The 14,968-nt window shown below is 40.9% G+C and overlaps 3 protein-coding genes across 3 annotated transcripts; all 3 read right to left on the bottom strand.

The window, feature by feature from the left end:
• Positions 1 to 206: 206 nt before the first annotated feature.
• LOC114083914 (olfactory receptor 7G2-like) lies at positions 207 to 1,151 on the bottom strand. The gene has a single exon (XM_027925149.2). The coding sequence runs from the start codon at positions 1,146 to 1,148 to the stop codon at positions 207 to 209; it is 942 nt and encodes a 313-aa protein (XP_027780950.2). The 5' UTR covers positions 1,149 to 1,151.
• A 4,382-nt stretch (positions 1,152 to 5,533) lies between these two features.
• Positions 5,534 to 6,478, bottom strand: LOC139702460 (olfactory receptor 7G2-like). The gene has a single exon (XM_071603715.1). The coding sequence runs from the start codon at positions 6,470 to 6,472 to the stop codon at positions 5,534 to 5,536; it is 939 nt and encodes a 312-aa protein (XP_071459816.1). The 5' UTR covers positions 6,473 to 6,478.
• A 5,162-nt stretch (positions 6,479 to 11,640) lies between these two features.
• On the bottom strand, positions 11,641 to 12,600 carry LOC114107574 (olfactory receptor 7G2-like). The gene has a single exon (XM_027954999.2). It carries the CDS (start codon positions 12,577 to 12,579, stop codon positions 11,641 to 11,643), a length of 939 nt encoding a protein of 312 aa, XP_027810800.2. The 5' UTR covers positions 12,580 to 12,600.
• Between the last annotated feature and the right edge of the window lie 2,368 nt (positions 12,601 to 14,968).

The raw sequence follows: 14,968 nt of genomic DNA, 5'->3' as shown, positions 1-14,968 counted from the left end.
TTTAAAGAACTTAAATTATCTGCCAAATATTTCAAATTGAATGAAAAAAATACTCAGGTTTCAAGCCAATTTAAAATGCACATGGTCATTATGTGGTCTCAGACATTCAGAACAATGTAGTGATGGAAGAATAAGGTATTCTGGTGAAGCAGGAGTCCTGTCACTGTGACTCACTCTGGAAGTCCAAATCCAAATCAGGTAATACCTCACAGAGGAGGAGCTGCCCTTCCTATGAGCTTCCTCAAGGCCTCCTTCATGTCCCTGTTCCTCAGGCTGTAGATGAAGGGGTTCAGCATCTGAGGGACCACAGAGTACATCACAGAAGCCACTGCAGTCTTCCTGGGGGAGTCGGTCACCTCAGAGCTAATGTACACCCCAAAACCTGTCCCATAGAACAGGGAGACAACAGACAGGTGAGACCCACAGGTGGAAAAGGCTTTGTGCTTTCCTCTGGATGATGGCATTCTCAAGACAGAGGACACAATGTGAACGTAAGAGAAAATGATCCCAGACATAGACGCAACAGCAAGGAGACCAGTGACCAGATATACCAGGATGTTATTGATGAGGGTATCAGAACAGGCCAGTTTGATGACCTGAGCAAGTTCACAGAAGAAGTGGGGGATCTCCAGGACTTCTGTGCAGAATGACAGTCTCAACACCATCAGAGTGTGCAGCAGGGCGTCCACAGTGCTGATGAGCAGGGAGATCAGAATCAGCAGGACACACAGGCAGGGGTTCATGATAACTGTGTACCTCAGGGGATGACAAATGGCCACATAGCGATCATAGGCCATCACTGTTAGGAGGCAATTCTCTAAACCACCAAAAATCAAGGCAAAGCAGACCTGGGAAAGGCAGTCAGTGTATGTGGTGCTCTGACTCTCCATTAGGATGTTCACCAGCATCTTTGGGATGGTGCTTGTGCTGAAACAGATGTCATTAAAGGACAAGTTGGAGAGGAAGAAGTACATGCGGGTGTGGAGGTAGGAGTCAGAGCTGACAGCCAGGATGATGAACAGATTTCCCATCATAGTGACCAGGTACATGGACAGGAACAGGCTGAAGATGAGGGGCTGCAGGGCTGGGTCATCTGTCAGTCCCAGGAGAAGAATTTCTGAAATAACTGTTTGGTTTCTTGTTTCCATGTTGTTCAAATCTGAAAGAAATTTTGGGTGAGAAGAAAATATATGGATAGAAGCAGAAACACTTTCAAATAAAACCACACCTACAAAAACCATGGTCTGATGATTTCTAGACTTCAGAACTGTGAGAAAAAAAAGTTCTTTTTTTATGCCACCCTATCTCTGGTACTAGGTTATGGCAGCCCTATAACTAGTACACTCACAAAATGACATTCTCAACATCTGTATGCAACATCTGTGTACATATTCAAGGGGATTTCAGAATATGTTATAATATCATCATTGTTGTACAGAGTTCAAGATGAACTTCATGTAGAATGGGGACCTCTTGCAGAGAGTTCACAGGAGAGGCGGAGGACCTCCTGTTCCTCCCCCCCATTTTGCTCATCCATCCCCCCTCCCCCACTATTTCCAAGGATGAAATTCTAGTGCATACTTGCCCCTCAAGTCAAAGCATTTCCTAAGCTACTCTGTATTACCTGGTTGGCTTTAAGAGGAATGGTTTCAGCATCTCACCCAGATATTAACCTTAGAAGATATGTCCTCAGAAAACGCAGAGAAACTAAATAAGTCATCTCTAGGAAGAGGCCCACTTATTATGTCCTGAAGAAGCAGGTCTTTTGAATGAGGTGGTCACAGGCTGACTCCTATGCTCTCTCTTTCCCTGGGGCTCAATATCCAAAGCTCCTCATTAAACCAGTTAGTTTACAATCATTCAGATCCCAGGAGTGCACAACTTTTAAGACCAAGAGGACAGAAAATAGGAATTTGGAATGGCCAATTTCCTGACCCTGTAGGGCACATGTCCACAATTCAGTTCTCCACATTTTTTTATTTTTCTGCTCATCTTCATTTTATGAACCTAGCTTTTCAAAACTTAATGACTTCCAGTATTCCTTTTAAATAATAAACAAAAAATCCACGTAATTACTAATATCAGGAACACTGATTCCTGTTGTAGATGTAACCATATGCGTTATATTTTTGGGCATAAAGATTGTAATTATATTAGCTAAGATGTCATGAAAATACAAACATCCAGGAAATGCCTTTACTGATGTCACACTGATGTTTAATTAAACTTAAATTTTGTTTTTTTATGCTTACACAGAACATCATGCTGTATCCCAACTTATTGACCCTAATGATCATATTGATTCTAGTCACTGTTGATCGGCAAAATTACTGATAGTACAGCAAATCATGATTATAACTCCATAAGTAATTAAGTCCATAAGTACTTTTATTCAATCTTGTTACAATATTTTCATGAATTTTCTTCATGAATGGAAAATTTTTGAGTTGAAATAAAAAATTTTAATTAAAGTGTTAATTATAAAATCATCAAAATGTAGAACAGTGCAGATGTGTCCATATACTCAGAACATTTGGGCTCATTTTGAAACCTCTTACAATTAAGTTCAACATTTCCTGAGTTTATCTATCCATTTTATTAACACAGACTCCAGTTATGTTAAAAAATGCTTGAAAATCTAGTGATAGAAAGAACTTACATCAACAAAGAAAACAAACAAAAGCTTGAAGAGACTCTACAGGATGGGAGATCATTGCCACCTGATCCTCAGATGAGGCATTAATATCCAGAACATATTAAAAAACTCAAAAATAATAACAGCAAAAAATGAAATAAACCAATTTAAAAATGGGGAATGGAACTAAATGAAAGAAGAAATAAAGATGGTTAAGAAGTATATGAAAAAATGTTTGATATCTTGAGCAATTAGAGAAATGCAGATCAAAAACTACATTGAGATTTTATCTCACTCCAGGCAGAATGGCAATTCTCAAGAATACAAATAATAGTAAACATTAGTGAGGACTTCGGGGAAAGGCCCATTCATTTATTGTTTGTGGGACTGCAAATTAGTGCCAATCACTCTTGAAAGCAGTATGGCAATTTCTCATCAAACTAGAAATGGAATCACCATAAGACCCAGCTATCCCCACTCCTTAGTATATATCCAAAAGATCTAAAATCAGCATGCCATAGAGATTCATGTGCATCAATGTTCATTCAGAAAAACATAAGAAAAAAAGTGTTAATATGTCCTAAACCGAATCCTATGATGATAATGACACAATCTCCTAACTGTAGTGTCCAGGAAGCCTGTGATCCGGCAGGACTAGGAATATTGCATAGAGCAGAAAAAGACACTGGGCAATGTGTGCCGTCACAGGCCAATGGCTGTTAGATTTGAGGGAACTAAAATATTGGCGCAATACAAGAGGTTTGGCAGGGTATCTGGACTTGGTGAATGCCTTGTTCTTGCTATGCAAGATTATTCATGATACGTGGTTGAGACAACGAACTTGAATTCGATAAACTCCGTATGTCTCTAACTTGGTTAGTTTGAATTCATCCTATTTATTGACTCTTGATTTTAATTCTTGTGCCATAGGAGTCTTATTAAGGAAGCTGCGACCTTATCCAACACAATGGAGATTTGGGCCTACTTTCTCAGAGTAGAAAACAGTTAGAAAAGACATTCCTGAGAAGACCAAGCTTTCACTGATAAGTAAGGATGAGTGAATGGTAAGGATTAAAATAGACCTCCTGTTTTTTGAACGTTCTCTTTGTCATTCAGGTTATGGATGATTTCTCCAGACAATATGAATAGTATAGCTTTAAAAATGCATGGGTACAGACACATATGTACAAATAATGCAATATGCTGCATTTTTATTAAATATAATTATTGTTCTAGGTCTTGTAGGATTTTCTTCAAAAGTGTCACATTTATGGCAGATTAGGTTTAATTGTTAGTAGAGGAATTGGATGTGAAATTGTACAATGTTTTGGTGAATTTCTCTGAGGGTTAGTTTTTAATTTATTTGGGAGACTGCTGTAATGTTTGGGTATACTACAGCTATGGCTACAGAAGAATATCCTGAGACTTGAGGGCCTACAATTATTTGAAATACATTATTGTTAGGATTTTTAATGGAATTATTAATTGTTCTCTCATGAATGTACCTTATGGGGTGGGAATTGCTATTGACTTTAAGAATTTAGAGGATTTGGTTAAATCTGATGGAGAGGAGCTAGGTTTAATTCATGAAGACTCGAGGTGTGGCTGCTTGATACAGTTATGGAAGTTGGCTTACGGTTGTAAACCATTGATCCTTGTGTGTTAGCATTTTTACTGTAATTCAAAGTACATGTGGGAATTCAATAATAATTCCTAGGTTAAAATAATGGATAGGAGCAATGCTAGAAAATGTTACTTGATCAGTGGTTTTGGATTAGAGATGATAGATGAAACTATAACTTGAATGTGGACAATAGTTCAGGAGGGAGTTCTAATCAGATTACAACTACTAGAATTGGTACTGATTTGGGGCTTATAGTTAAATTTAGGTGGGGAGATAGTGTATAATAATTGGGAAATATCCTAATATGTTTGCACATTTAGAAAAATTTAAATGATATTTGTTTTTGAGATTTAAAGTTAATAGATTAAGTTCTGCCGACATGGCAACACCTACATGGTAGTCAAGGGGCTGTTATTGTTAGGGGCAGTGGCATGGTTATGAGTGGGGTGTTAGTAAGTGGGATGTGGATAGAAGAATTCCTGCAAAAATGCCTCCAGTGGTAAGGTGTTTAATTAAATTAATAAACAGTTGTTTTCATTAATAAAGATTAGTGTTGAGAATCGTGGCTATCCTAGTAGAGCTAAGGATTTGCTGAAGGTGTGTACTGTAGACAGCAGTGAGGGACTTAGCAATGCATGTGATGAATAGGGCTCAGAGGTGGGCACACAACAGGTGTGCTGACACCACAATTAGGTCTCCAGAGTAGAAACCTGTTAGAAAAGACTTTCCTGAGAAGACCAAGATTTCTCTGATAAGTGAGGGTGGGTACGTGGTAAGGATTAAAGTAAACCTCCTATTTTTTGAATGTCCTCTTTGTCATTCAGGTTATGGATAATTATTGCAGAGCATATGAATAGAATAGCTTTAAAAATGCATGGGTACACACATATAGAAATGCTAGGTGACACTGATTAGCACCAGTGACAACTATCATTAATCTGAGTGATATGGAAGTGGAGGATGCAATCTTTTATTTTTAATGTCCTTCTGGGTTATGGCACAGGGTAGCAGTAGCTCTTAAGCATACGGTGAGTGTTTGATTGGATGAATTCTGGAAGCAGAGCAATGGAATGGAGATAGAGATGAAAATCACCATCCTATGTCACAGAGCTGGGCAAATGGCAAGTCAGATCAGAGCCCAGAGTGACATGTATTTAGGCGACCCTCACAGCCATTGTCGAATGTGTGGGGATGGAGGACCAGGCATTCTAGCTCACCAGTACTCTGTCAGCTGATCTCCTGGTAGAGAACAAAGCTCACAGCAGGTGATAAAGTCACAGAGAAGAGGGTGACCCAGTGAAGAGGTGCCCCAGGGCTCCCTTCATTTCCCTGTTCCTCAAACTGTAGATAAAGGGGTTCAGCATTTGAGGGACCACCATGTACATCATTGACGCCACTACATTCTTAATGGAAGAGTCACTTACTGCAGAACTCATGTATACACCAAAACCTGTCCCATAGAATAAGGACACAACCGAGAGGTGAGACCCACAGGTGGAAAAGGCTTTATACCTTCCACCCACTGATGGGATCCTCAAAATAGAGGAGACAATTCGAGCATAAGAGAAAATAATCCCAGAGACAGGGACACCAGCAAATAGGCTTGTTCCCCAAAATACCAGCAAGTTATTGATGAGGGTGTCAGAACAGGAGAGTGTGATGACTTGAGTCAGTTCACAGAAGAAGTGGGGGATCTCCAGGGCTGTGCAGAAGGACAGCCGCAGCACCATCAGAGTGTGCAGAAGGGCGTTCACAGTAGTGACCAGCAGGCAGAGTAGAACCAGCAGGACACAGAGGCGGGGATTCATGATGACCATATACCTCAGAGGGTGACAAATGGCCACATAGCGGTCATAGGCCATCACTGCAAGCAGACAATTTTCTAAGCCACCGAAGATCAAAACAGAGCAGAGCTGGGAGAGGCAGCCTGTGTAGGTGATGCTCTGAGTGTGTGCTTGGATGTTCACCAGCGTCTTGGGGATGGTGGTTGTGCTTATACAGATGTCAGTGAGGGACAGGTTGGAGAGGAAGAAGTACATGGGGGTGTGGAGGTGGGCATCAGAGCTGACGGCCAGGATGATGAGCAGGTTTCCCAGGATGGTGACTAGGTACATGGACAGGAACAGGCTGAAGATGAGGGGCTGCAGGGCTGGGTCATCTGTCAGTCCCAGGAGAAGGAATTCTGAAACAGCTGTGTGGTTTCTGGGTTCCATGTCACTGGTGAATCATACCAAAATGGTAGGGTGAAAAAATGAATCAGGTGGCTTCTAGGGAAGCTACAGCCTGCATCCCCTGAGTGTGCACATATAACTTCTTGGTAACACTCTGGGCTTACCTTTTATAGGGTCCGGGAATGAGGACAGTACTGAATGTCTAACAAACACTCTAGGTGAATTTTAAATCCCTAAACTTTGAGAATCAATGCTTTAACAAAAAAGAAAGAAAGAAAGAAACATTTATATTGTGAGCAAAATGAATATTTGACATTGTCTAGAAACTCTCTCCAGTGCTCTCCTCACTCCTCTTCAGTCCTTTCCCTGTACTGAGCACCAACACTTTTTCATGCTTTGAACCAGGTACTGAGACTGTAGCAAAAAAAAAAAAAAGACGCAGATTTCCTTTGAAAATATCCCCTCCTTCAACAAAAACTAAGGTGAGGATAAATGTATCAAGCCCATTTCCAGTACAAGGCTCTCTGCCTTTACCATGACTCAGGATCCCCTGAAGGGCTTATCTAAGTACAAATGCATCAGTTCCTGCTCCCAGGCCCCTGCACCCCAGAGAACAAGCCACAGACACCAGGAAGCAAGTTAGTGTGGCAACCACTTGGTCAGAGCTCAGGTCCTCTGACTCCTGAGGGGACTCTCTTGACCAATCTCTGCTAACATCTATGGACATACTGAATTGGCACCACCAAATGACCATGGCCATGCCATAGTTTCCTTTTATAATTTTGATACTTTGTTTCTGAATATAACCCCAAAGTTCCCCTGGATTTTTAGTTCTTCCCACTTCCATCAGTAAGTTATTTGTAGCAGGTGGAGTGATTTCAGAGGTGGACGTGAAAATATTCGATGAGGTTGCTCATAAATTGAAAGCTCATAAGGCTCCTGGAAACTCCAGCGATAGGCTTTAGTAACTCTTCTAAGAGAAGTTGGGTAACCATGACATTGACGTTCTTTGTCTTATCTGAAGAGAATTTCTTCCCTCAGTGAGGTAACATGTCATTAAATTCAGTAAACCAGCAAACGACACAATAACTAAATGAGAGAGAAAATGAGGTGCAGAGTCTCCTGGAAATAGACAGAGCTTGTTGGACTTTGGTAGATACAATTACAACATAATAGACTTAGGTAAGCTGGTGTCCCAATGGGTGTGTCCCTACACATCAGTGGTCCTCTATTATGGGGCAAAGAATAGCAGTGTGACCGTGATGATTATTTGAAATGGTAGATGCCACATTCTGAATTTAGTCCAGGCTGCTGCATTAGGTTTGTGAATGGGGACATTGTCACCTGGATGAGAAGACTGGGTGTCCTCGTTGCATTATGGGTGTGTCACTTAGCTACAATGTGGTAATTACTTCACAATGTGTGCCCCAAATGCGCCACTGCATACCTGAAATGGTTACAACTTTTCTTTGTGCAATTAAACCTGGAGGGGAGGCTTTTTAGGGGAAGTGGCAAATGATAAGGATTAAATTGAGCGAAAGCATCCAGGAAATGAAGAATCCTTGTCCTGGCATCGCCTATCGTGTGTGTGTGTGTGTGTGTGTGTGTGTATGTGTTTGTGTGTGTGTGTGTGTGTGTGTTGGGGGGGTGTGAGTATGTCTTCTATGAGCAATAGCACACATTTTACCCTCTCAGAGGGAAGGAAGTAATTAGAGCAAACAGAGATGGTGTCTTTATCAGGCTGAAACCATATTTTGGGGAGGAATTTCTGTACCGGAACTACCAGTGGCAATATTATTAACACAGAAAATTAAAGGAGGAAAGAAATGTCAATTATAGCAACAATTAATTAGGACTGGACATAAGATGATAATGTACACAGCAATGAAAATGAATTAAATAGCAAATGAATTAAATAGCAAATGAATTAGCTGCATCACAAAAATGATTGATATCTCAATTAGAAAAATTTTATATGAACATGTCTATACCCTGAAAATTTTTCAGTATTTTTGAGCCTGCACAGGTTCACATTATTTTTTTATGGGACATTTATGTGTAAAAGAAAACAAAGGGTAAAATAGAGTTGGACATCCAATAGGCATCATGAAAAATTCATACACATTTCTATCCTGGCTTTAGATATTTTCCTTTCATTTTTAAAAATATATTCTAATTAGTAATACATGAGAGTAGAATGCATTTTGACACACCCTACAAAAATGGGGTTTAACTTATGCTTCTGATTGTACATGTTGTAGAATCACACCAATCCTCTGAACATATATGTACTAGGTACTTTTTATTAAATAAAATAAGAGGCAGAAATGAAGTCCCCACTTGACATCACACATTTGCACAAACTTGATTTTTTTACTACTTTAATAAAATGAACACGTTATCAAGATATATGTTATTGTCCCTTTATTTTTACTATATTTGGTAGTTATCTTCCAAATAATCACTGGGCAATGTTCCACATTTTAAATCTTTTTAAAATATTTTTTTAGTTGTTGATGGACACAATATCTTTATCTATTTATTTATTTTTATGTGGTGCTGAGGATGGAGCCCAGTATCTCACATGTGCATGGCAAGCGCTCTGCACTGAGCTATAGCCCCCGCCCCTAAATCTTTATACAAACAAGTCTAGTGTGTATGTTAGTTGTAATTGGCATTCTCTGGGCATCTATTTTTTAATTATTGATGACATATTTAGTGCTTCTTCATTTAACTTAAATACACACTATTCTGCTATATTGCCACAATTTATTTCTACATTCCTTGGCTGGTAGTTGTTAAGGGGACTGCCTCTTTTTATTGATGATATGAGAGTAAAATGAACTGCCTCAGAGGAAACGTCTCCTGCTGACACTGTGGTGGTTGGAAGTCTGGCCCCAGAACTGTGAGAAAATAAACTCCCACTGTCCTGTGTCCCTCTTGTACTAATTTGTGTAGAAAGCTCAGGAGATGGACACACTGTCCAAGAGCCCTCCTCAGCACCCCACAGGAACTCAAGCCAACACCAGAACATTTAGAAACAGCCACTGTGTTTGAGGGAGGGCTGATTTCTGCTCAGAAGGAGATGGGTCCTGTCCTTGAGGACAGTATGAGGCCAGCAGCGCTGGAGCTGGTGAGCACTGGTGTGCACGCACTCGAGGGCTTGTCCAGAGCATGACGGACAGCGGACAGGGGAGTCAAGGGGCAGTTTCTCCTGATCCAAGCTCATCCTCTCCTCACCGCTCCCTCAGACTGAGCGCTCATGAAACACCTGCCCCCCCCCCAGCACTAACTGAGCAGCCGTCCGTTACCTGGCTGACCTCACCAGTGGTGCTCAGCCTCTCACCTGGAGGTAGAGAAGTCCTGGTCACCCAAAGGTGACATTCCTAGTGAGAAAGGCTCATCTTTGGGAGGAAGCCCAGGTGCTGCTGTCTGGCTGAGTCAGGGCTGTCAATGAGGTGGTCACAGGCTGACTCCTACAGTCTCTGTGTCCCTGGGGCTCAATATCCAAAGCTGCTCATTAGACAGCAGTCTTACTCTCATTCTGATCCCAGGAGAGAACATCCTTCAAGACAAACTCCATACCTCCTCACAGGTGGGGAGCTGAGGAAGGTGATTTCCTGACCCCCGAGGCCCCGCACACAACACCCCGTTCTCGCAGTTGCTCCTGCTCTGTTCCTTGGACTCGCCCACACTTCATGTGGCACTTTTTCACTTAATTCCCACCTTCCCTTTCACCTGTACACAAAAGCATCTCTATGCACCTTATGATATCTGAAAGTCTCATTCAAATTCAGGTGTGAACATGTGTCCTCTGTTTGTAAGTATAATTAATAGGAATATAAGCATCAGCAAAGACAATGCCAAATGCAAACACGGTTTCTCTTCTTAAAAACCATTAATGTTTGCTGAATACTTGTAAATCCCATTCTCTCTTTTGTATAATAGATTCTCATTTAGTTGATGACTGCTGAATGCAGAAATTATAGGAACAGCTCATATTCTCTTTTGGAGGTTTAAAAATCACCTTTTGTAATTTCTTCACAATACTTTCAGTGTGAAGTTTTCCTCATTTTAGCAGAATGGGGGAGAAAACTGTGGTTCTTCATCCTCAATTAAGTTAATTCAATTATAAAACCTCCTGAAGATGGTGACATGCCAACGTGTTCATGCACTTGGCACACCTGGACGGACTCACTCTCATGCAATGAGTGTTGTTCTCTGTGTTAATGCCATTGTATACTTGAGATTCAAGAACTTCTACGTTTGATATCTACATTGCCATATTTTACACCATGATCACTATTCTACATAAATACATAATTTCCAAAACAGGTTATTCTAGCATTTAGGGCCAGATGGTTCCATGATCGTCTTGCAGCACCATCTCAACTCCATTCCATTTTTTTTTTTCTTTTTAGGAGTAATAGACAGTCATCACTGGGATTATAAAATAGGAAGAAAAAAAAGCAAACCTGGTATAGTGAGTGGGCTGAAGCCAAAGAAATCTCTGTTTTATCTCCATAAACAAGAATCTTCCTGTTTCCAGGTGGTAAGGATTCCATGTCTTGGACGGAGATTAGTTGCAAAGGACAGAGAAGGAGCATTTTTTTTTCCTATTATTTTAAATTTATTTTCATTGGCTTAATATTTGCACATATTTATGAGGTACAATAGGATTATTTAATTCTCATATATACTGGGTGGTGATCATCTTAAACTTTACCATGTCTTTGTGATGACATTATACAAATGTTCTCTTCTAACTATTTTTGAGGTAAATATTACTGTTAATTATATTAACCTGTTTTGCCACAAAACACCAGAACTGGTTCATCATGTCAAACAATAACATCCCACCAACAGATTAAACACTTCCTCTCCCACCTCCCTCTGAGTTCCCTTGTCCACCTTCTCAACTTGCCCTTCTCTGAGACTGCACCATAAAAATATGCGCTGATGGCGTGAGTCTCTGCCTCTGTAGATCCAAGCAAGGAAATCTTGTTGAGAAAATTTAAATCATATTTCAAACACACACAGAATTTTCCATGAGGCATTGAAAAGTATCACAGGAAGTTAAAATGCACCTGGTCATTAAGTTTTCTCTACATTTTAAAGAAGGGAGTGACAGAAGGATTAGGCATTCTGTCTCACACAAATCCTGTTACTGGGACTCACTCTATAAACCCCAGTCCAAAGCAAGTGGTACATCAGAGAGGAGAAGCTATCTTGCCAAAGAGCTTCCTCAAGGCCCCCTTCATGTCCCTGTTTCTCAAGCTGTAGATGAAGGGGTTCAGCATCTGAGTGACCACAGAGTACATCACTGAAGCCACTGCAGTCTTCCTGGATGAGTCAGTCACTGCAGAGCTAATGTACACCCCAAATCCTGTCCCATAGAACAGGGAGACAACAGACAGGTGAGAGCCACAGGTGGAAAAGGCTTTGTGCTTTCCTTCTGATGATGGCATCCTCAAGACAGAGGACACAATGTTAATATAAGAGAAAATTATTCCAGCGAGAGGAACACCAGCAAATAGACCAGCCACAAAATATACCAGCAGGTTATTGATGAGGGCATCAGAACAGGCCAGCTTGATGACCTGAGCGAGTTCACAGAAGAAGTGGGGGACCTCGAGGTCTGTGCAGAAGGACAGCCGCAGCACCATCAGAGTGTGGAGGAGAGCGTGCACGACACTAATGAGCAGGGAGAGTAGAACCAGCAGGATGCAGAGGCAGGGGTTCATGATGATTGTGTACCTCAGGGGGTGACAAATGGCCACATAGCGGTCATAGGCCATCACGGCAAGATGACAATTTTCCAAGCCAGTAAAAACCAAGAAGAAACAGACTTGGGAAAGACATCCTGTATAAGTGATTCTCTGAGTCTGTGTTTGGATGTTCACCAGCATCTTGGGGACTGCAATGTTGCTTAAGCAGATGTCAGTGAAGGACAGGTTGGAGAGGAAGAAATACATGGGGGTGTGGAGGTGGGAGTCAGAGCTGATGGCCAGGATGATGAGCAGGTTCCCCAGGATGGTGACCAGGTACATGGACAGGAACAGGCTGAAGATGAGGGGCTGCAGGGCTGGGTCCTCTGTCAGTCCCAGGAGAAGGAATTCTGAAATAGCTGTGTGGTTTCTAGCTTCCATGTTGTTGAGCAATCTGATAGAAAAGATGGATGAAAAGATGCTAAATCTATGGACAGCAGCAGTACCACTTTGAATGCTGTTTGAAAACCACACCTGCATACACCATGATTTTAGACGTCTAGGTTCCAGAATTATAAGAAAATAAATTTCTGTTGTGAGGTGCCCAGTCTGTGGTTCTCGGTTATGCCAGCCCTGGCAACTAAGAGACTCACAAACCCCCTCACCAGCATGTCTATAAGAATTCAAGTAAATTTCAGAATGTTTTATAATAGTCATCACACTGGAGAAGGGGCAGATTCCTACACTGAAGGTTATGGGCTCTGTCCTTGAACAGATGAGACCAGACAATGGGAACCAGGTCAGTACTGGGAGAAACGTGATGGAGAACATGTCATGGGGTCCCACAGAGGGCAGGAGAGGGGTGGGGACTGTTGTCCATCATGTTCTCTTTCCTGATTCTTACTCTCCTCACGGGTTCCCAGGGTCTGATTACAGTCATACACTCATCCCCTTCCAAGGCATTTGCTAAGGGACTTGGTGTTACCTGGTTGACTTCAAGAAGAATGTGGTCCAGCTTCTCACCTGGAAATCGAGGGTGAAACCTCTGTCCTCTGATAGACTAAATGAGTCAGCAGCTCCTGGTCAAGAAGGGTGGACTGTGAGAAGAGGCTCAGGAGTTATTGCCTGACGGGGGCAGGGATGTCGAGTGAGGTACTCACAGACTGACTCCTATATCTCTTTCTCTCTGAGGCTCAGTATCTAAAGCTCTTAATTAGAAGAGCTATTTCACTATCACTCTGATCCCAGGAGTGCATGTCCTTAAAGACCAATGTACAGGAGTGAGGAGTTCAGGACCGCTGTTTTCCTAGTCCCTGAAGCAGGTTGTACAGCATCCAGTTCTCTCCATCTCCATGGCTCCTCTCCATTTAACGGACCTTGCATGCAAAACCCACACCACTTCTCTAATAACCTCCAGTATTTTTATTAAGTTATACATAAAGGAATCTCTATGAAATTCCTGATGTCAGGACACTGGTTCCTATTTTAGGTATGAATATATATTTTTATATGTAGGTATAAATTATGGAATTATAAATATTAACTAAGATATTATAAAAACACAAGCTTTCAGGGATGTCTTTTCTTATGTATCATTGATGTTTACTGAACGTTAATTTTTGTTCTTTATATTTTGCACAGAAGATTCTCACCTATTTATTTGGCGAATGCTGAATGCCAAATATACCGGCAGGACCATGACTTGGTGGTTAGAATTTTATGAAAATTTTTTCAATATTATCAAAAGAGTTTCAATAATTGAATTCACAGGTGGGGACAATGAGTAGAAATTATGGTTCTTTATTTTTAATTGAGGTGTTGATTCAATTACAAAATCACCAAAAGGCAGTAGTATACAAATGTGTCCTTATAGTTAGCACATTTGGGCCGATTTTGACGTTAATTCAAAAAGCAGTTCTGCTCCATGTTTGTGTTCACTTGTAAACCTTGCACGTTTAAGAACTTTAGGATATTCATCTGTTTGTCAACACATCTGACACCATGCTACCTCATTTCTTTTTGTGTGTGTGGTGCCAGGGATTGAACCCAGGGCCTTGTGCCTGCTAGTCAACACTCTACCATTGAGCTACACCCCCAACCCCATGTTAACTCATTCTATATGAATTGATCATTTTTAAGATGCACTAATTAAAATTTAGAGTAAGATGACACTGTCATATCTTCCTTCCCCACCTTAGCACCAGTCTTTTCCCAAAAGAGTAATACTAGATAAAATATTAAAAGTTGTCAACTATAAGTCAAGCTCAGTTTTCCACAAACCACAAAAAGAACAGTCGCAGTAAATAAAAAAAAATTATCCCAGTTTCAAAAATTATTAAAAATTCAAACACAATATGCTGAGTGGGATGAAGCCCAAGGGCTCTTGGATTTGTCTCCATAAGCAAGAAAATAGTTCATGTGTCAAGATCATGAAGACTAATTATCCAAGGAGGAGATTAGTTGCCAAGAAAAAATGTAAAACTTAGTTTCTTAATTCAAATAATTAATTTGGTTTTCATTTACTCATACTATTTGTATTTTTGAGGTACAACATGATGTTTTGATTGTTTTGTAGATTGAGTACAGATAATTCAGGGCAATTACATACCTGTTTCCTAAAATGCTATCATTTTTCTTTGGTGAGCACGTTCATGTTTCTCTCTTCTCACTATCTGGAGATTTGCAATGCATTTTTGTGAATTGTGTTCGCTCTGATGTGTCGTGGAGCGTAACTCCTTTCTCCCGTCAAACCTTAGCACTGTACCTAGTGACTGACCTCCCTTTCTCCTCCCTCCCTACTGTGCTGCCTGTATCTGATGATCATTATTCT

The sequence above is a fragment of the Marmota flaviventris genome, chromosome 1 (assembly GCF_047511675.1).
Source record: "Marmota flaviventris isolate mMarFla1 chromosome 1, mMarFla1.hap1, whole genome shotgun sequence".
Taxonomy (NCBI): domain Eukaryota; kingdom Metazoa; phylum Chordata; class Mammalia; order Rodentia; family Sciuridae; genus Marmota; species Marmota flaviventris.
This window is presented reverse-complemented; position numbering and strand designations above follow the sequence as displayed.

Excerpts from the sequence above, each read along its gene's own strand:
- LOC114083914 (XM_027925149.2), bottom strand. The coding sequence starts at position 1,148 with ATGGAAACAAGAAACCAAACAGTTATTTCAGAAATTCTTCTCCTGGGA.
- LOC139702460 (XM_071603715.1), bottom strand. The coding sequence starts at position 6,472 with ATGGAACCCAGAAACCACACAGCTGTTTCAGAATTCCTTCTCCTGGGA.
- LOC114107574 (XM_027954999.2), bottom strand. The coding sequence starts at position 12,579 with ATGGAAGCTAGAAACCACACAGCTATTTCAGAATTCCTTCTCCTGGGA.